The sequence below is a fragment of the Cydia pomonella genome, chromosome 17, assembly GCF_033807575.1.
Source record: "Cydia pomonella isolate Wapato2018A chromosome 17, ilCydPomo1, whole genome shotgun sequence".
Lineage (NCBI taxonomy): Eukaryota > Metazoa > Arthropoda > Insecta > Lepidoptera > Tortricidae > Cydia > Cydia pomonella.
The window spans coordinates 5,868,874-5,891,710 of NC_084719.1; the positions used below are offsets into that span (position 1 = coordinate 5,868,874).

A 22,837-nucleotide genomic window follows, 5' to 3' on the forward strand; every position below is an offset into this window, starting at 1 on the left:
CATATTTATATACGGGTTTTGGGCTATTGTGTCCAACGTAAGGTAGAAGAACTAATGGAAAGTCTAAAATTGTAAATAACCTCTTATTTCACTTCTGCTATATCCATTATTGAATCAATAATACTCATGATTCTGATTACTGATTAGGTATCACCCTAATCTCGGAATCAGAAGAACTCTTGAACCGATGATTTATGAAAACACACATTAGAATCCGAAACGTCGTTATTGACTTGCGATGAATTGGTACTTTTTGTCTGAAAATATCTCGAATAGTCAGGATAAGAGTGAACGAAATAGGAAACTATGGCGGGAAACGACGAGATAAGCCCTTAATATGAAATGTTTCGCCGCTGTTAATGACATTCATCATCTATCTTCAATTTAAAATATAGCAGAAGCTATACTAACAATAGTGAGCTGTCGAGCTACTTGTAAATTTTATTTTATTTTTTAAGCGTGGTATGGGCATATAATGAAGAGGGATGAATGCCATATAGGCAAAAGAACGTTAGGGATTAATGTTGATGGACGGAGAGCGGATATTAGACCCAAAAAACGATGGATGGATTGTGTGAAAGAGGATATGAAAAAGAAAGGAGTGAGTGCTGAGGTGGCGAAAGATAGAGGAGAATGGAAGAGAAGAACATGTTGTGCTGACCCCGCATACCGTAGGATAAGGGCAGGAAGAAGACCAGTGTTCAACACTAAATCACAGTCCTCCTAGCTACTTATATGGCTCTTTCAGGAAGGCAACACAGATAAATACAATGTCACCCTTCAATGTTGTCATACAAAATTTACATATTACCTACGTGACGTACCATCAGCCGTAAAAGTGCATGGCGACTTTATCAATGAATTGATTCATAATTTCTCCATGTAATTTCGCAGCTCACTGTACTTAGTGGATGTGTTCAAAATGTTAATTATAAAAACTTAATCCTCCAAAAGACGTCAGAAAACCGACCTTATTAAACAACAATATCCTCAATACGTCAAAACAATGCATTACGCTACTCGAATGACTGATGCGTCCCACGCGTCACTATGACGATTCAGTATTATCTCAGGCCCTGATGAGTCGAATCCATTTTAATGTGATCTTCAAATCAGTAATAAATATACGTAATCATAGTTCTCACTTATTCTGGTCGCGGTTGGAATGATTAGAGCATTTCAGATACCTTGTTTCACGTGGTGTATTTGTGTAGTCTTTCATAAACATCTCGTGAGTGTTGTTGTGCGATTGTGTTTTGTTTTTTATTAATGCTAAAAGTTGTGGTTGTAAATATGCTTGTCCTTTGTCACTGAAGAGCCGCCAGATTTTATTGTTTGCTGTTTAAGGACCTTTATGATGGGTAAGTGACATATACCTAAATCAAGAATTTGAAAAGCGCGCTACATAGGTATAGTATAAGCTAACGTCTCTTTACATGCCAGGAGACGATTTATTTCGTTTTGCCATCAATGCTTTTTACGTTCATAAAATACCGGATGACAGGAAAGCTTAATAAGCCACTGTTGCGTCACAATACCGAATCTATTTTGATAAATGACTTTATTTGCTATACCATAAATACTGATTATGCTAGCGTTCAAACTTTTGACTTATTGAGTTAACCTATTCCAGGGGTTGACTTATCGCAACATTTATTTGTAATGTACTAATTTCTGTATTGTTTTAGCCTCAATTGTTAGTGCGTTTATAACGGGCGAGTGAATTAATTCGTGTTTAGGTTACAGACGTTTTCAGCGCGCTTTTATTGGCCTTGCTCTAATTGTGATATGTAGACCGAACCTATCAGAATTCCGTACAAGTCGTTAACCGTTATTTTATTGCAATTGCCTTGGGTTAGATTCGCGAAGTGGCTCTGTGAACTGCTATTCCTCATCATGAGCCCGCGTCTACTGCTTTGACTATGCTGGCGCGAGATTTATACTGAACTGTCAATATTTTCAGAGAAAATCCGCGCCAGCTTTCGTGCAACGACTCAGTTCTTCCATCGCACCATGGCATGCCATCTTCAGCTCTCTTCCAATCCCCACCTAGTTGCAGGGTACCAAGCACTCCACTCGAAAACCAGTTACAGTCAGGGACCGGACCCGCTTACCCTAACCCGTTCAAAAACCCGGGTTATTTTAAAGCTGTGTTCCAAAAACCGCTTCATTTCGGTAAGCTTTTGATTGGCTTACCGGTTAAGAAACTAATCCTTTTATTTGAATTAATTCAGGTTAGCGCTTACCGATATTAAAAACCCGGGAAAGGGTTACCGCTTCAAGCGCTGATTAAATACGAACAAGCTGTTTTAACTTTTACGTGAACTGCATATGGTCTATTAACGTAGCGCCCGACGCGAAACACGGCGGTTCCATTCCCTACGTGCACCTGCGAGTGCGCGGCGCGGCGCGGCGGCAGTCGGTATTTGTCAAAGGCTTTGTAATTTGCCGACCTAATATTGCTAATTCAAACAAAAGTGTACGTTAAGTCAAGTAGCGCACAACGTAGATTTCAAAACACATGCTAAAGTTTAAGGCAAATTACCTAATATGGTAAGGCGTTGCATTGATTTTGGTATATTTTTGTTTAGTACCTATTACTCCTATTATAGTCACTTTCTTTATCGTTAGCTGTCTGTGCACATCTACTGTATCAGTGGAACTCATCAATGGCTTCTAATAATTTTATCGAGTTCGGGCTCATTTTAAAGGTCTTGACGAGTTCTTTACGATACACATGGTGGCGAGGGTCTGATGGTGGAATCGGAAGGTGTCGATGGAACTCATCGATAACTACTAATAATGCTATCGAGTTAGGGCTCATTTTAAAGGTCTTGACGAGTTCTTTACGATACACATGGGGGAGAGGGTCTGATGGTGTAATCGGAAGGTGTAGATGAAACTCATCGATAACTACTAGTAATGCTATCGAGAATGGGCTCATTTTAAATATCTTGACGAGTTCTTTACGATACACATGGTGGCGAGGGTCTGATGGTGGAATCGGAAGGTGTCAGTGGAACTCATCGATAACTACTAGTAATGCTATCGAGTTTGGGCTCATTTTAAATATCTTGACGAGTTCTTTACGATACACATGGTGGCGAGGGTCTGATGGTGGAATCGGAAGGTGTCAGTGGAACTCATCGATAACTACTAGTAATGCTATCGAGTTTGGGCTCATTTTAAAGGTCTTGACGAGTTCTTTACGATACACATGGTGGCGAGGGTCTGATGGTGGAATCGGAAGGTGTTGATGGAACTCATCGATAACTACTAATAATGCTATCGAGTTAGGGCTCATTTTAAAGGTCTTGACGAGTTCTTTACGATACACATGGGGGAGAGGGTCTGATGGTGGAATCGGAAGGTGTAGATGGAACTCATCCATAACTACTAGTAATGCTATCGAGTTTGGGCTCATTTTAAAGGTCTTGACGAGTTCTTTACGATACACATGGTGGCGAGGGTCTGATGGTAGAATCGGAAGGTGTTGATGGAACTCATCGATAACTACAAGTAATGCTATCGAGTTTGGGCTCATTTTAAAGGTCTTCACGAGTTCTTTACGATACACATGGTGGCGAGGGTCTGATGGTGGAATCGGAAGGTGTTGATGGAACTCATCGATAACTACTAGTAATGCTATTGAGTTTGGGCTCATTTAAAACGTCTTGAAGAGTTCTTTACGATACACATGGTGACGAAGGTCTGATAGTGAAATCGGAAGTTGTCAGTGGAACTTATCGATGACTTCCCATAATGCTATCGAGTTTAAGCTCATTTTAAATGTCTTGACGAGTTTTTTACGATACACATGGTTGAGGTTCATCATTTTTGAAAACCACATGCCCTAAAACCTATAAAACGACATCCATGACAACTTTTATGACAAGTTGCATGGTCGCCATCTTGAATTCCAAAATAGTCATGATTTTCGAAATCCGCACTCCGTAAAACCTATACAACGACATCCATGACTATTTTTCTGACATATTTCATGGTCGGCATCTTGAATTCCAAAATAGTCATGATTTTCGAAATCCGCACTCCGTAAAACCTATACAACGACATCCATGACTATTTTTCTGACATATTTCAAGGTCGGCATCATGAATTCCAAATCCGAAATTTTCGAAATCCGCACTCTCTAAAACCTATAAAACGACATCCATGATGACTTTTATTAAATAGTACGTGGCCGTCATCTTGGAATTCCAAAATAGTCATCATTTTCAAAACCCGCACTCCCTAAAACCTATAAAACGATATCCATGACGACTATTATGACAAAAAACAAGGCCGCCATCTCGGATTCCAAAATAGTCATGATTTTCGAAATCCGCACTCTCTAAAACCTAAAAAATGACTTCCATGATGACTTTTATGACAAAATGTGTGGCCGCCACCTTTGATTTCAAAATGGTCATCATTTTCGAAATCCGCACTCCCTAAAACCTATTAAACGATATCTATGACGACTTTTATGACAAATTGCATGGCCTCCACCTTGGATTCGAAAATACTCATCATTTTCGAAATCTGCACTCCCTAAAACCTATATAATGACATCCATGACGATTTTTATGACATTGTACATGGTCACCATCTTGGACTTCAAAATGGTAATCTTTTTCGAAATCTGCACTTCCTAAAACGTATAAAACGACATCCATGACAACTTTTATAACAAATTGCATGGCCGCCATCTTGGATTCCAAAATAGTCATGATTTTCGAAATCCGCACTCCCTAAAACCTATAAAACGACATCCATGACGATTTTTATGACGTAGTACATGGTCACCATCTTGGACTCCATCCATGACAACTTTTATGACAAATTGCATGGCCGCCATCTTAGATTCCAAAATAGTCATGATTTTCGAAATTCGCATTCCCTAAAACCTATAAAACGACATCAATAAAGACTTTTATGACAAATTGCATGGCCGCCATCTTGGACTTCGAAATGGTCATCATTTTCGAAATCCGCACTCCCTAAAACGTATAAAACGACATCCATGACGACTTTTATGACAAATTGCATGGCCGCCATGTTGGATTCCAAAATAGTCATGATTTTCGAAATCCGCACTCCCTAAAACCTATAAAACGACATCCATGACGATTTTTATGACGTAGTACATGGTCACCATCTTGGACTCCATCCATGACGACTTTTATGACAAATTGCATGGCCGCCATCTTGGATTCCAAAATAGTCATGATTTTCGAAATCCGCATTCCCTAAAACCTATAAAACGACATCAATAAAGACTTTTATGACAAATTGCATGGCCGCCATCTTGGCCTTCGAAATGGTCATCATTTTCGAAATCCGCACTCCCTAAAACGTATAAAACGACATCCATGACGATTTTTATGACGTAGTACATGGTCACCATCTTGGACTCCATCCATGACGACTTTTATGACAAATTGCATGGCCGCCACCTTGGATTCCAAAATAGTTATGATTTTCAAAATCTGCACTCCCTAAAACTTATATAACGACATCCATGACGATTTTTATGTCATTGTACATGGTCACCATCTTGGACTCCAAAATGGTCATCTTTTTCGGAATCTGCACTCCCTAAAACGTATGAAACGACATCCATGAAGACTTTTATGACAAATTGCATGGCCGCCATCTTGGACTCCAAAATGGTCATCATTTTCGAAATCCGCACTCCCTAAAACGTATAAAACGACATCCATGACGACTTTTATGAAAAATTGCATGGCTGCCATCTTGGATTCCAAAATAGTCATGATTTTCGAAATCCGCACTCCCTAAAACCTATAAAACGACATCCATGACGATTTTTATGACATAATACATGGTCACCATCTTGGACTCCATCCATGACGACTTTTATGACTAATTGCATGGCCGCCATCTTGGATTCCAAAATAGTCATGATTTTCGAAATCCGCACCCCCTAAAACCTATAAAACGACATCCATGAAGACTTTTATGACAAATTGCATGGCCGCCATCTTGGACTCCAAATTGGTCATCATTTTCGAAATCTGCACTCCCTAAAACGTATAAAACGAAATCCATGACGACTTTTATGAAAAATTGCATGGCTGCCATCTTGGATTCCAAAATAGTCATGATTTTCGAAATCCGCACTCCCTAAAATCTATAAAACGACATCCATGACGATTTTTATGACGTAGTACATGGTCACCATCTTGGACTCCATCCATGACGACTTTTATGACAAATTGCATGGCCGCCATCTTGGATTCCAAAATAGTCATGATTTTCGAAATCTGCACTCCCTAAAACCTATATAACGACATCCATGACGATTTTTATGACATAGTACATGGTCACCATCTTGGACTCCAAAATGGTAATCTTTTTCTAAATCTGCACTCCCATAAACCTAAAAACCGATTTACATGACGACTTTTATGACTTACTGCATGGCCGCCATCTTGGATTCCAAAATCGTCATCATTTTCGAAATCAGAACTCCCTAAAACCTAAAAATGATGATTTTTATGACAAAGTGTGTGGCCGCCATCTTACTAAAACCGGATACAAATAAGCATCTATATAGTAAGTCAACATTAACGAAAAGTACTTTTACGTCGGTACTTACAATATAACTATCGAATCAATTACGTAATGCCCATCTCTGCCGCGGTGCCGCAGCGGTGGGGGAAAGGCGCGGGAGAGGGGTAAGGCTTACCCTAAACCGAAAGGTTACCGGTTAGTACACGCAAAACACAAACCGAATCAGCTCCTGTAAGCGGTAACCACTTGTTACGATTAGGTTAATCTGAATAATACGGGTTAATCATTATTGTTGGGTAACCGGTTGAACGGGTTACCCAAACGATTAGCTTATCATATGAAGGGGTTACCCATTCGAACGGGTAAGCCAAATGAACGGGTTTTCCGATCCCTGGTTACAGTTACGTGCTATCCCCTAAATGTGACAAAAAAGATTTATTATGCTTACGGTACGTAGACAACATTTACCTTACCATAATCTGCATCCTTCTTGAATCTTAACGCTAATATTTAGATTTAGATGGCCAATGTAGTAGGATACTACATTTTTTTTTTATTAAAACATGCATAACAGTACAATTCCCAAACCACTCTTAACTACACACACAGCAAATGAAAAAAAAATACAATTCATCACAAATTCCAATTTTAACATCTAAACTGTAGACGGAGTATACCATCGTTTGTCATATTTCGGAAAATTCAGCAACTTATGCTTCAGATATAAAAAAGAAAAAGCAGCTTGGTTTGCCGGTTGCCCAGCAGCATAGTTATCTGTTTTAGTAGTCACAACCAAAAATAAGGGGCCCGCACTATCGGCATAGCACGGCAAGGTATCCTCCATGTCTAAGACACCTTGGTATACCTGAGACGTGAGAACGTCTCGGCATTCCCAAACACACCTTGGAATACCGCCAATACCAGCAATATTCAGAAGGATGCCTTACCGTGCTATGCCGCGATGGTCGGCGCCGCGCCTTAGGATCCACGTCGGGAACAGAAAAGACAACGTTTTATTGATTTTTCTGCGTGTGTAACACTAATTTATCTGACTTCAGACCATAACCGACTTCAATTTATTATTATTCCTTAGCTTTACATCACAATGATTTATTCTGCCCGAGTGACACAAAAGGCAGTTACAGTAACGTATTGAGTATTGTGACCATTGATTACAGCCGGCGATGCGCTCCACTACACCCATTGTTGTGTCTATATAAACCTATTAAGTAATATTTACCAATAGTAGGTGCTGTACTAAAATGTGCGTCTATAGGGATCAGAGATCATCATCATCATCCTCCTGACCTGACGCTGATGGGGTCCGCTTTTATGCTTCCAATTCGCTCTATCCTTTGGTGTGTAGGTGGCGTGTTGTTTTAGTTTTGATTCTCAGTGACAAGTTTATAATTGGTACTAGATTAATAAAACTCATCTCTCACTTCACAAAAACTTAACATAAATAAGAAGTTGATAAACTACGTTATATATGGCATCGGCTTAATATTATGTATTTGTTGTCCCTTCGATGTCATTAATGCGGATTCTACTATAAATGTACAGATTTTATTGAAAAGTTGCCGGAACAAATTTAAGATTGCAAAAGGAGGAAGGAATCTGTTGACCAGATCCTTGGAAATACGTGCGTTGAATATTTACTTAGCATTTGCTTTTCAATGTGTCTGGCTTTAGCTCAACAGTCATAGTTCCGTGTTACCGTCACATAACAGCCACAGCAACAAGAACCTGGGCAATATAACAATACAATAGATAATACAATGTTCACCACTTGTTGATATACAAAAAAAAATTTTAACCTATTAGGTTACATATTAATTATCGTAGTTTAAAAGTTGATTGATGATTTTGTATAGTACTACTTACACTACAAACCTTAAAATTGGCAGAGACCCAGATTTTTAATGCATGGGGGGGGGGGGGGGGAAGAGAATTTAATCTAAATCGGTTCAGCGGTTATTGTTTACCCATACAACCCTACACCTCCCTCTTCACTTTTAAGGGATTTATTTTTTGGTTAAAAACTATCCTATGTTCTTCCCCGGGGCTCAAACTATCTCTATACTAAATTTCATCGAAATCGGTTCAACGGTTATTGTATCCGCATACAAATTTCCACCTCCCTTTTCACACCCTAAACTCCCTAAAGGGATGATTTTTGAGATAAATACTACGTATCCCATGTTCTTTCCCGGGACTCAGAGTATCACTATAACAAAATCTAAATCGGTTTAACAGTTTAAGTTTGAAGAGGGATCAGAGAGACAGGCAGAGTTACTCTCATTTATTATAGTAGATATATATAACAATCAAAAACGAAGTACGACATACTAAGATGACGTCTACGTACCCACATCTTCATCATCATTTTAGCCTCCTGTCGCCCACTGCTGAGCATAGGCCTCTCTTCGTGTATGCCACTTATCCCGGTCCTGGGCTAGTCTCATCCAGAAGCGCCCCCCGATCTCCCGAAAGTTGTCCACCCAACAACAAGCTAAAGGACGCCAGGCGTTTCATTCATCCGAAAGCGGCCACCAACGCACCCACCCAACATACGCACTGTAAAATAAACGATTTCAAGCTCCTTAGGAATTTATTACATTATACGTAAAACAAGTCCAAATTTGCTAACGTCACGATTTTGGCCATGTCTTGGCCTAATAAAAAATAGAAACGCGCGTCAGACCTCGGAACTGCACTTTAACAAAACAAAGCGATGCCAAAAGGCATCCTTTGCTAATGCCGGCGGCATTGCCAAGTCATTGTTCGTGAAGGCTGTAGAAATGGCTTTGGGGTTGCGTCAGCCTATATTGTTTACATTTGTTTATTGTGTGATGGTCACTAGTCACTTGGTAATGGTAGTGACCGTAGACATAAAACGACGCTGTCATCGTGAGTTAATTAGTATTGGGACTGGTGTTGCCGCGCTAAAAATGTTTGCGTTTCACAAAACAAACATAAATAAGACCTAATTTTACATAATAGATAAGTACAAAGCTGGAATTATCATTTTAGAGCCACCCCACACTAGCGTCTCCCGAGCGTCGGCGTCTAGTCAACTGATATGCTATGCCTGCTGCTCGACGCACGCAACGTTGGCGCAACTGCGCAGCGACCAGCGACGTGGTTTTCCATAGCGCCGACTATACGCCGACGCTAGTGTGAAGTGGTCCATAGGGTAATTTGACTAATTTGAAAGATTACCTTGTGATTCTCGCGGTATTTATTGAGGTCTTGTCACAATAACTTACTAAATCAATTTAGTCAGCTTGTTACATTATTTGCTCACCTACTCTCCTACTCCAGTTTATTCTCGAAAACAATGTCTCCTCGCCACATTAATATGACATACATGTGTACAGACAAACATAATGACAGATTTACACGCAAACAGATAAAAATACAGTCACGATCTAATCTCGTGCGGAAAAATATGAATCACACGAAATAAAAATATCCCACTGTTTATTTATACTACACTAATAAAATTTCCTCGCGAAAGAAAGTATCTGAAGATGAAAATGAGTATGAATCAGAGTTTTTATTGTAGACTGGTTGTTTACTTACATCATGTCGATAATACTTCAGGGCGATTCTTTTGTAAATGTAAAAATGACCAGACTCGTTAATAATAACTACTGAATCGTTATTTGTTTATTAGGAAGAAAAAAATACGTTATCCTTTCGTAAAAAATACTGATAGTTTTACGGAAGGATGCCGAGGATTTTAGCTGGTCTTCCGGTGCTTTGACACATACTTGTTTATATATTAAGTAGAAGTCCTAACTCATGACCGGATCGAGGTCACCAATTTTTCTTTCACAGTTGTATGGGATAGGGTTAGAAATATGATCCAGGTCTCACATTCGTTTGTTAACAAAAACCTAAATGAAGCGGATGCGAGAATATGGTCTCGGGGGCTCTCCAGAAAAGATCACCACAGTCTTGGAGACCTAACACTAGGGTCCTTTGAGGGTCGGCGTCTAATAATCAGCGCTTTGGGAAATGGTGTCACTGCTCGCTGCGCAGTTGCACCAACGTTGCGTCGAGCAACCATAGAGTTGACTAGACGTCAACGCTCAAGAAACACCGGTGTGAGGTCTTTCTTAACACTGCAGTCTATAATTTACTCATACTTGTTACAGAACGCGTCCTACCGCCGCTGAAACCACGCGCGGGCGGCGACGTCAACGTCATCCCGGAGCGTTCAGTCAGCTCACTGGACCTCATGTCGTACTCCGCGCCTTCCAACTTAGTCCTAACACCAGCTCCAGAATGTAAGTCTTAACAAGTTTCCGTAGATAGTCATGTCGCCGATGAAACCACGCGCGGGCGGTAACGTCAACGTCATCCCGGAGCGTTCAGTCAGCTCCCTAGACCTCATGTCGTACTCCGCGCCTTCCAACAGTCCTAACACCAGCTCCAGAATGTGAGTCTTAACAAGTTTCCGTAGTCATGTCGCCGATGCAACCACGCGCGGGCGGCGACGTCAACGTCATCCCGGAGAGTTTAGTCAGCTCCCTGGACCTCATGTCGTACTTCGCGCCTTCAAACTATAAAGTCCTCACACCTACTCCGGAATGTAAGTCGAGCTCACAGTTTCATCTAGTCTTTGTTACCTTCTCTCGGATTGTTATAAAAACTCTTTAAACACCACGTCTGTCGTGTGCGGTGCGTCATCGTGAAACTTGTCGGACTGCACGAAGGCTGATATTGGGCTGTAGCTATAGTTGTGCCGTTCTCGAGAACGTTCTCCATTCACTAAGGGGAATGTTTTCGCGCGAGAATATTCCTCATACAAAACGGAGAACATTCTCGAGAATGGCACAACTATATGTAGCCACGTGCGTTTGATGACGGCTTTGATTATAAAGGGTTAAGTGATATGGTCGCCGCTCCTGACTGCACTGTCAAACCCGTAACTTATTCCCCACCAGAGCTACACCGAATGCAGGTGGTCAAAATAAACGAACGAACTCAATTTGTTAAGGTCACCGTCTAATAACTTTAAAATACCTACCAAAATTTATTAACAAAATAAAAAATATATATTATGGGTTATTTACATGCTTGATACTGCAAAAATATATCATTTAAATATATCCAAAGTTAAATCAGTCCTCTTTCAAACAGTCTGCAACCACAATCCACAAGCAAAGTTTTTTTTTCCAATTCATGTTCATTTCCAATTCTGCCACGGATTCTAAATTGTCTAACTTTTTAAACACTTATCCTAGAAGTAAGTAAGTAAGTAAATATAGTTATAGTTTAGTTTTTTGTAGAAGATGAGTGAACAAAACTTTTCAGACAGAAATCACGTTTGACTTCAGACCTTTTAGTGATGTCTGAACTAAGTACTGATTTCTAAACATACGAGTAATTAGGTTTTGTCCTTAATTTTATTATCATCACGTCATGATCTTATCATGGGATCCTTGAAAAATCGACAATACCTTCAAAAGTTATAGACATAAATACCTATAACGAGTCGCCCGAGTCGGGTATATTTATTCTCATGAATTTAGTCTCGAAACCCGATATTTGGTGAAGTAGACATGCTGATTAAAACCAGAAAATGCTGACATACTGTTTTGTGAAGTTTGTTATTTTTTGTTAAAAGCTATTATAATAACTCGTGTATTTGGTATCGGATTCGATATTTGGTGGTGGTACTGATGCATATATACATACTGTTTTGTGTTTCAGTTGTTTTTTGTAAAGGTTATTAGATATTCAAGTGGAATATCATGTTCCGACCTCAGTACGGCACGCCTTTAATTTGTTTTACAGTACATATGGGGCTACTTTATAGCACTAGTGCGAGAAGTAGCATATTACGTTACTGTGTCGAACATTTAAAGGGCCATATGTACTGTAAAACGTTGTACGATACATGTGCGAATAGGTAATTCGCAACTCGTGTCGATTTAAAACACTCCCTTCGGTCGTGTTTTAATTTATCGCCACTCGTTTCGAATTTCCTATTTTTCGCACTTGTATCGTAATGTACTATTTTAATGGATTTGAACTCCCACAGTTTGGACCCACGCCAAATAGTCTGCCGGACATATTTTATTTTTGGTTTTTATTTTTACCTATTTTAGTTTAATGCCTACGCGAAGAGCGTAAATAGCCGCATAAACAACATGGCTATTAAATGTCACGTGGCTATTCGTCTAACAGATTTGTAGTTATAGTCGTCTATTTAGTAAAAACATAGACTAAGGAATACTAAGACGCATAAAGTAGAGGAAAATACAGTGTACACTGTATAGTGACACTCATGGAACCAGCCACTTTTTAACTTTATAGAGTTTTCGTTGAATAGAGAGTAATTAATATTAAAGTAAACCAAGTGAGCAAAAATTGTCGATGTATGGGGAGTGAAACGTTATGTGGAGTTTACACATAATATGTACTGATGACCGATTGTGAGGCTTGCTTGTGTCAAGCCCTACGGTCGGTGCCGCGGATGGTCACACTATTGGCTCCGCCCGAACTGTCAGAGGGAAATCGCGCGCCATCACGGCGCCGGAGTCTGATCTATAAAAGCTATGCTTGTATTAAATCCTTTATTTAATGATGCATGGAGTTTTCTCCATTAACAGTACAAAGGTTGTACAAGGTATAACAAATATAGTGGGGATCCGTTTAAGGGCATATTCGGTGTCGTGTTCTGATTAGGAAAAAGTGGAAAGAAAATTTTTTAATGCGAAAAATGTTTGGTCTTTGTATGGTTGGCCGACTTGCCCCATAGAAATTTTGTAGCGTCAAATATATGTTTCTTCTACTTATTCCTATAATATTCCCTTAAACGGATCCCCACTACTAGGACGGCGCCACACGTTTTGTTGATTGTCAGACGTGCTTGAATAGCTAGTCGCCACTGAATGTACCGATTGTACGGGACACACTATTTACTTCAGTTGACAGTTGCGGCGTTTATATTCTGCAGTTTTGCTCTATATTGTGCGTCTTAATATTATATTTTCTATGATTGCTACTAAATGTTACGAACGTGGATATTCGTCTCAAAGATTTGTATTTATAGCCAAACTTAATTCATTGAACTAATGAAATTTGTAATGGAAAACAAGACGCCCTCGTTTGAAGTTTGCACTGATTTAATTATTTGCTATTTGGCTTCCGTGAAATAAAACATCGCGAGGAAATCGGAACCCAATAAGGCCTAGTTTTTCCTCTGATTTAGAAAATCTGATGGCAATCGCTTGCGTAGAAACCAGTCTGCAGCAATCCCTTACTTTAGATTGCCAAAAGACGGATCCCCGGGCTCATTTAGCGTGTTTTTTTTTCTTTATTGGGGTAAAAAAAAAAACAGATATAGGCCAATAACATTTACAGGCATGATTACGAAATGGTACATATAGCTTACATCCTAAGACAATTCCCACTAGGAGGTCTGACAGTAGTTTTAGGACAGCCTTGTGATCGGAACTAAACAGATTTAAACTATACTTACACTAATATTAATATAATAAATAATAATCTTTAATGATATAGGAGGAGAGGAAAACGAATGTCCTGATGGTAACCAATTACCGTACCTGCAACACTAAGAGAGATTGCAAGTGATTTGCCGGCCTTTAACACGTTCACGGACAGTCAGTTGAGAGATGTAACTGGAGAGCCTCATGATATGGCACCATTTGTAGCCGATGATTTTTACTTTGATAAAACCGCGATCCCGTCCACAGACAAGTATCTTGTGCCGTTTTAGCCACATTAAAAGGCTTTCTAGAGTCGCAGCAACATTTTCAGAGTGACATGCTGCGGCACGACACGACCAAGGACGTTAGGGCTGTAGACGAGATGCCGTATGTAATGTATGAAGATGTATACAAATTGAGCTGTAAATATGTGGCACAACTTTCATAGATAATGCAACGTGGCAGTCCGTCCATACGGGAAAATATCTGGTATGGGATTTATCTGTGCGACAGCAAGCAATTTCGAGAATGGCGCTGTGTCCGTGAACGTGTTAGTGTAAGGCCTGAGTGGACGCTCGAGTTGGGCGTGCAGCGGGGTGGGGCGTGCGGTGTGCATGTTAAACAAATGCAAATGTATAGGAGCGGCCTTAGTGCACGCTGCTCAAATCGCTTGTGAGCCCGACGCCACGCTGCTCGCCCCGCCGAACGCTCCGGTTCGAGCGTCCACTCAGACCTTACACTTAAGAAGGAAGTACGCTCTTTTCTTGAAAGTTTGAAGGTCGTGGCCATGAAAGCGCAAAGTAATGAAGGAGTCAAACAAACTCAGCAAAATAATGTATTTATATTTATTTCTAATTGGATTTGACCTCGTCCGGTTGAAGTTTCAAGAACGCAGCGAGGTTTAGATCTTTGAAGTTTAATTTGCGAAGCCGAAAAGTCGCATCTGCATACTAGTCTATCTGCATACTCGTAATAGCCTTTCGGCCTGAGTCTAAGCTTTACAAGGGTGCTTCTATTAATTCGATACTTTGACGTTCGACATCGATATCGCTGGAAAAATAACGAGCAGTTCGAGAAAAAGTTCACAAAATACTTAAATCTTGTAAATTTTTGCCTGAAATCAACCCGTCTGCTAGTATTTGCAAATTTTTTTGCGCGATACTGGCAGTTTCGCGTAGCGGTATGCACGCTTTTACAAGATTTTATTTAACTTGCAATGTACCATAGGTACGAGTATGTTTGGGTCAAATCTTGCACGACAAATTTGACCCACTTCCCGGTTTCCGATGAAGCTGAACAGTCAGGTGACAATGCAACATTATGGTACCATCGAGCTGATCTGATGATCGAGACATATAGGAACTCTGTGATAAAACAACGCAACCTAATTGTGTTTGAGGTTTTAGAATTGGCTCGATGAGTATTAGGTGCCTGTGGAAAGAAAAGTTCAGTCAGCGATAAAAGCTTTTAACAAAAATTATTTTTTTGCCAAAAACTTATTTCTTATCGGTTTATATGTACATCTACAGCAATTAGACACCTAATTGATTGAATCAGGCGCTACTTTGCGAAAATTAAAACATTAATATAGACATATCTGTTTTTGTTAAGCTTATAAAGAATCTACATATACTTTTGACGCGTAGTGTGATTCAGGCAGGCTGGGCATTAGCTTTACCAGACCATACTCGGGTGAAGGAATGCTAAATTGTTCCTAACGTGGCTCCTATTAAACTATCTCTCAGTATACATACGACCTACCCAGTTAAGCTAGTTTTAAACAACCAGGCCGGGCTCGATAAAAGTCTACAATTTTGCTAAAAAGAGTTCGTCACACGCGATGCCTCTGCCGTTGACCTCTGTAGGTCGAACTGTAAATAGCTACGCGATTTTAGTACTTAAACTTTTACCCCCTTATTCATAAACGTGTACTAAAGTTACGATGCCGCTGATCATCGTTTGTCCCTTTCCGACGTATTGGTATGATGGAAAGGGACAAACGATGATCAGGGGCATCGTAACTTTAGTACACGTTTATGAATAAGGGGGTTAATGTCTTTATCTAAATGCCTATTTATCAGGGGATTTAAAAACTTTACGAAATATAATGTATAAAATCGCATCAAAAACTTTTGGCATTGTCTGAGGTAATCAGATTCAAAATTAGAATGTTACTGAAACCAGGGATCGGAAACCGGTATTTTTTGTATGGGAACGAAAACGGTATTTTTTCGTTCTTTGTTAATTATTTCATTTCTAATTGGGCAATCTCATAATACGAAGTCGTTATCTAAAAACACAACAGAGTCCTATATTAGGAGTATAAAATAAACCGAAATATATGTTTATTTCAAAGTTTTTCTAAAAAACCGGTTCCGATCCCGGACTGAAACTAAAAAATGGAATTGGACACAATATGATTGTTACGTTCGAGTATCGTAATTTGTTGGTAAATAGACTAACTGCAATTGCAAGTATGTTTGTAAACACTTTATTGTACATAAGACAGTTTACAAACACAATAAAAACAAAATATATACAATGTACAAAGGCGAACTTAACCCTATAAGGGATCTCTTCCATTCAACCTTTGAGCAATTGAGAGCGGAAAAAAATAAAACAAGATAGACAAATGAAATTGGCTTTATTTTAATGAAATTGATTCTATCGTTTTTGCTGTATTCGTTCGAATGTCACTTAGATAGATGATTTTTTTATTGCGGCAAGATCTAGCGAATATGCTGTGATATTCGGGAGCAGCTTACACAAATCGACCCAGCCTTCACACCAAGCATAGCTTGTTCGTATAGCTAATAAATACCACAAATACATATACTTAAATACATTTAAATCATCCATAGCTCAGGACCAGGTACCAGGTATTAGTAATGAGACGTCATCCATTAATTACGTCACACAAAATTTTTTGGCCCCCCAACATTGTCTGGCTTTTTCCTATCTCTTTAACACGTGCTGTCAAATTTGACATAACCCCCCCCCCCCCCCCCCCCCTCCCGTTGCTGTGATGTAATACGTGGATGACACAAATAAATGCCCTTACCGGGATTAGAACCAAAGACTTAGCTTCTAACGCCTATGTAGAGAGCGTTGGCGCGTTTGTGGCATAATCGCCAGATCTTGTCATTTCTTTTGAATTTCAATAAAATACCCATCCGGCCAATTAATATTTGATATAATCGCCAGGTCTTGGCTTACCTTTTTTATTTTGATGTTCGTTATTTCTTTTTAATTTCAATAAAATATTACTAATATTTTATTTTTTGTTCCAGGTCGAAAGTTGTCCCGAGGCATATCGCGAGCGACGGACAACGAGGGTCTGGTGTGGGCGCTCCGCAGCAACACTGAGCCTGACCTGCAGACCCTGAGCTCCGAACACATATTACTGCTGCCCGATATATCTATATATCCCCCGGAGTTCAGGTACAGCCATATCACATGCCTAAGAAGATTCGTACGGAACTTGCGCTGTTTTCTAGTGGAAGGACCTTCATTTTTAACCGACGAAAAAAACGGAGGAGGTTCTCAAGTCGACGCGTATATTGTATATATATTTTATGTATAACCACGCATCACTTTTTACAGAGTAGTTCGATTTTGATAATTATTTTTTTACTAACTGAACTTATAAGATATCAATCTAATAAATTATCAAACATCTTTATTTTGTATAAAATATGTGTACAAGATGAACTTAGCAACTAAGAAACATGCATATTTTACCGGCAACTGGCATGCAAAAACACAAACACGCGTACATCTATTAACTATGCTATTATTATACAAGTCACTTATAATCACAACGGTAAAAAAAACAAATGTCATACTTAGGACCTGTTTCACAATGTTCAAGTAAAGTCCTGAATAAGCTACTTGTCACTTATCTGGCGAATAAAGTCATCGTCGGCGTTTCACAATCTTCAAATAAGCTTAACTGGTAGATAAATACCTTTAAAACTTAAGTTAGTTTTACCTGGCAGTTCGTTTATTCGTTAATTAGCTATCCAATACTTGAACATTATGGAACAGGCCCTTAATCTAAGTACAAAGCCATATCTGGAATAGTACATAGTCAAAAGTCACCCGTTAAACCTTAAACCGCACCGTAGTACCACATTTTCTCACCAACCACCTTAGCAAAGCAGTCTACCTATGCAATTTTTGTCTAGTCGGGGTAAAAAAGTAGATAGATGTTAGAACGTCTCGTGTGCATGTATTGCCTTGCAGTTAGGATGAGCGATGAAACCAATGCAACACAATGCGGTGTGACTCAGTACCATACCAAATTCACCCCTACCCCTACAACATAACGAACATAATCGCACTGAATTATTTCATTTAATATTAAACATAACAAAAGGGAAGAATCTGCCACAAACCGCGACGAATTGATGGTGAACCTGTTGCTGTTGATCGACATTTTAAGCCAAGAGAATCGTTTTTTTTAATGCTACGTCGGTGGCAAACAAGCATACGGGCCGCCTGATAGTAAGCAGTCACCATAGCCTACCCTAAACAACCCCTGAGATCTGGCAACCTTACTCACCGACAGGAACACAACACTATACTATGTTGTTGTTGTGCGCCTAAAACACGCTGCTTAAATTTGAATAGAGAATCACCGTTTTGATAAATCAGTTTAAAGACTTTAAATTAAAGTGAAATAGCATCGGTCCATTAAATCACCTAACGGCACCCGCACATGACGTATCGTCGTGTTCTAAAATATAGTTTGGCATAAAATCAATTTCGGGCGCACGCGACGACCGCAGTTGAACTTTGTGTTTTGTTTTTAGTAAACAAAGAGGTATTCACGAGCGACATGAGGACAATGTTTTCTTTTTTATATTTGAACTTAGATAACACTGGCTGGTGTAGTTTTGAAAGAGTTTGTTGTATTGAGCTTTTGAATTGATTCTGGTACAAAAAGTACAAAGCCCTTAACAGTTTTGAACATTGACACCCACTCGCTGTCTTTACCCCTGAACGAAATGCATGCAACTGCGTCGAAATATTGGGAGCTCGAAGACAAAAGGTAATCACGGTCCATATCCCGGTCGATTTAAGTCTAGTACAAAGGCCCTTTTTTGTATTATTTACTTTGCTTTTTAAAGTCGTCGCTTGGTATTAATTTTAACATAACATTTTATTTTAGCCTCAATGTGTCTATTCGTATAGTTTACACGATAATATGCTGATAGTTTGTACAAACTCAACTACAAAATCAAACTACTTAATTTTAAATATGAATATTTTAATTTTAAGTAGGTAATATTTTAAAGGAGCAAAAATACTTTAATGTCAACAAGGTTAGGTCCAAATTAGGTTTTTTTTTTGTTTCATAACACGAATAAACGACCTTAAAGTTTAGCTAATATTTCCATACCAAAACAATGATATTTATTTCAGAACATTTATCGAAAAGGACCTTCTCGAGACAGCCACACTACACACATTAGAGTCTTCCTGTATTCTCAACTGGTGGCGGCAAGGGCGCGTCCCAGGCGCCCCTAGACTTCTGCCACTAGCTACGTCAGGGGATGGAAATTGTCTGCCTCATGCGGCGTCATTGGCTGCTTATGGCTTTCATGATAGATTACTAGCATTGAGGACGAAAGTCCAAGCATTGCTGTGTGGCGAAGGCGGAGATGCGCTCACAAGTAAGTACCTAAACTGTTGCCCCGATGCTTTTACCACTAGCTACGTCAGGAGACGGCAATTGTCTGTCTCATGCGGCGCCATTGGCAGCATATGGATTCTGTGACAGACTGCTTGCGTTTAGGACGAAGGTCCAAGCATTGCTGTGTGGCGAAGGCGGAGATGCGCTCACAAGTAAGTAACTAATAGTAGTGTGTTTCTTCTGTTCTCAACTCGCGCCCCAATTCTACCACTAGCCACGTCAGCAGATTAGAAATTTCTGTCTCAACTACCCGAGACTAATAGTTGATACTACGTCAGAGCCCTGATGACTATCACTATTAGCTACGTTGATAGATGGGAACTGTATATGAATGTCGCTGGCCGCGTATGCCTTCGATGACAGAGTGCTGGTGTTGTGGACGAAAGGAGGAAATTTGAAAAAATTTAAGAGATTTTGTCTGTGGAATTGGTGATGTTCTCACAGTAAGATTTAGTTTATAGAATAAATCGAGAAACAGTAATGTTCTTTTGTACAGTCAGCTGCAGTGAGAGGTGCCCCTCCCGCTGCATACAATCAGTCTAATTATAGGACCTAGCTCATGCCGCGTCATGTCCCCAAGACTACAGCTAGTCTAAGCTAACTCTACAGCTCTGCACCCACTTTGACGTCACAAAATGTGGAATGCCACAAAATAGTCATATTTTACGATATCAATATCATTCCCAAGTCTATGCAATTTCAAAAATTTCAGTACCCTGACTTGTTTCAGACGCCATAAAACGCCGCTGGCGCTGGTCGGAAAGCCTCTCCCTCCGCAGCGCGGGCCTCACCCCCTCCGAGGCCGAATGGGAGCGCGAGTGGCAAGACGCCGTGCGCGCCGCTTCCGCGCAACCACGCCCCAAACCCGCTCCTAGCGCGGCCCCACATTATGATGGCTTGGAACAACTTCATGTGTTTGCTTTGGCACATGTAATGAGAAGACCCGTCATTGTCTTTGCTGATGTCGCTTTGAGGGTAAGTCTTAGTTCGAGCGAATAGTGTGATGTTGTTTAAGAAATGGTAGGATGCCGTGAGCGCCGCTTTCGCGCAACCACGCCCCAAACCCGCTCCTAGTGCGGCCCCACATTATGATGGCTTAGAACAACTTCATGTGTTTGCACTAGTACATGTAATGAGAAGACCTGTCATTGTCTTTGCTGATGTCGCTTTGAGGGTAGGTAAGTCATACTTCGATCGAATAGTGTGATGTACTTTAAGACACAATGGTAGGATGCCGTGAGCGCCGCTTCCGCGCAACCACGCCCCAAACCCGCACTGAGTGTGGCCCAACATTATGATGGCTTGGAGCAGTTACATGTGTTTGCACTAGCACGTGTAATGAGAAGACCTGTCATTGTCTTTGCTGATGTCGCTTTGAGGGTAGGTAAGTCATACTTCGATCGAATAGCATGATGTACTTTAAGACACAATGGTAGGATGCCGTGAGCGCCGCTTCCGCGCAACCACGCCCCAAACCCGCACTGAGTGTGGCCCAACATTATGATGGCTTGGAGCAGTTACATGTGTTTGCACTGGCTCATGTGAGGTGAAGACCTGTCATAGAGTTTGCTGATGTCGCTTTGAGAGTAAGTTACTAATTCTATTCGATATTATTACCAAAGCGATTACCAGTGTGATGTCTAAGTTAGAGTGGTTCAACGTCATGGCCACGTCCGCGCAATCACGCCCCAAACTAGTACTGAGCGCCAACGAAACTGTCGCCATAACATTTTTTATTTATTTAATCTGTAAAAGTATCCCACTGCTGGGCAAAGGCCGTCCCTCTTTCTCGCCATTTGTTCCTATCCTTTGCACAATTCTGTTGTGTGTGTTGATTTGAATTCGGTTAATTCCAGGATTTCCGGGGCGACCCGGTAGCCCCTATCCCATTCGGCGGCATCTACCTCCCGCTCGAGCTAGAACCGGCCGTGTGCAGCAAAGCGCCCATATTGCTGGCCTACGATGCCGGCCATTTTTCCGCACTGGTCCCCTGCGAGCCGTTGCCAACTGACGGCGCTAGAGTGCCGCTCGAGGATAGCACGGGTACCGCCATGCCTATCAGGTGAGACCGGGAAATAAGGGAATACTGACAAAGTAGTTTAAAGACAGCGCGGTTTCCATGAACATCATGCGAGCCGGCGTACTGTGGTGCTTTGGGGCTTTGCCGGCCTAGGCAGGAAATGTTGTATGATGATCTATTACTGGCGCAATTGTTTAAAACACCTGCAACATGATTTGAATTCTTTGTCTACATGCTACAACAGCTTTTATTTGGTTTGCCAAGATATGACCAAAACATCAAAGGTATAGAAATAGATACTGCCAGCAATCTTTCTATTAATTAGTTTTATGATGCAGACAACTTTTTCATGAGCAATATTTAAATGTAATGTTTTTTCGGTGCATACAATTAATTACATTGCCATGTTTGGTTGACCGAGGCATACTATTTGAACATCTATTTCACCATCCATATATTATTTCAGATTCAATGTCGACCCCGGCGAAGATTTCCGCTGGGACACCGAACCGGACCAGAAAACCATAAACAATCTCCTCCCCGACGAATACCAACGTTCAGCCATGATGGCGGCCTACCTCGACCTTGAACGCGTCGAGTGTCTCTCCCAAAACCCTCCTCCAGAAGAACTTAGAAGATCTCTCGACGCACTATCAACCAAGAGCTCGAAACAGTTGAATTCCGTGGCTAAACAATTTGGTAGTATAGGCAGATCTATGAGTAGTAAATTAAAGAAGAATTTTGGTTCTATGGCGAAATTAACGGGGAAGAGTCAGAGTAATCCAGAGGAGGGTTTGATGAGAAGACAGAGCACGTGTGAAGTGTTATGCTGTAGGGTGCTGGCGGCGCGAGCACCCGTGCAAGAAGAGATGGTGAAGAATTATCTTAATGAGACGTGGATTAGGTGAGTTTTAATATTAATTTTATAAAGTAAAACCACTTAAGATGAATCTGAAGGGAGCAGGTAAGATCTTTAGTTGTACCATCCATAATGAGCTCAAAACAGTTTCGTAAAACAGTTGTACAAACAAACAAACTTTGGTAAAACAGTTGAATTATTTGGCAAACCAGTTGAATTATATGGCAAAGCAGTTTGGAAGTATAGGGTGGCCTATG

At 40.4% G+C, this 22,837-nt stretch overlaps 1 protein-coding gene across 2 annotated transcripts in view; it reads left to right on the forward strand.

Moving 5' to 3' along the window:
- Positions 1-22,837, forward strand: part of LOC133527282 (OTU domain-containing protein 7B-like) — a 48,133-nt gene that overhangs the window by 19,185 nt on the left and 6,111 nt on the right. Inside the window, exons 1-7 of one of the 2 annotated variants that reach the window (XM_061864254.1) lie at positions 1,158-1,361; positions 10,701-10,832; positions 17,294-17,444; positions 19,431-19,681; positions 20,432-20,676; positions 21,558-21,763; positions 22,188-22,625. In XM_061864254.1, the coding sequence (XP_061720238.1) occupies positions 1,355-1,361; positions 10,701-10,832; positions 17,294-17,444; positions 19,431-19,681; positions 20,432-20,676; positions 21,558-21,763; positions 22,188-22,625 (1,430 nt within the window). In that variant the 5' untranslated portion in view covers positions 1,158-1,354. Of the gene's footprint in view, positions 1-1,157; positions 1,362-10,700; positions 10,833-17,293; positions 17,445-19,430; positions 19,682-20,431; positions 20,677-21,557; positions 21,764-22,187; positions 22,626-22,837 lie in introns of those variants that run through there. The other variant, XM_061864253.1, reaches the window with a different exon arrangement.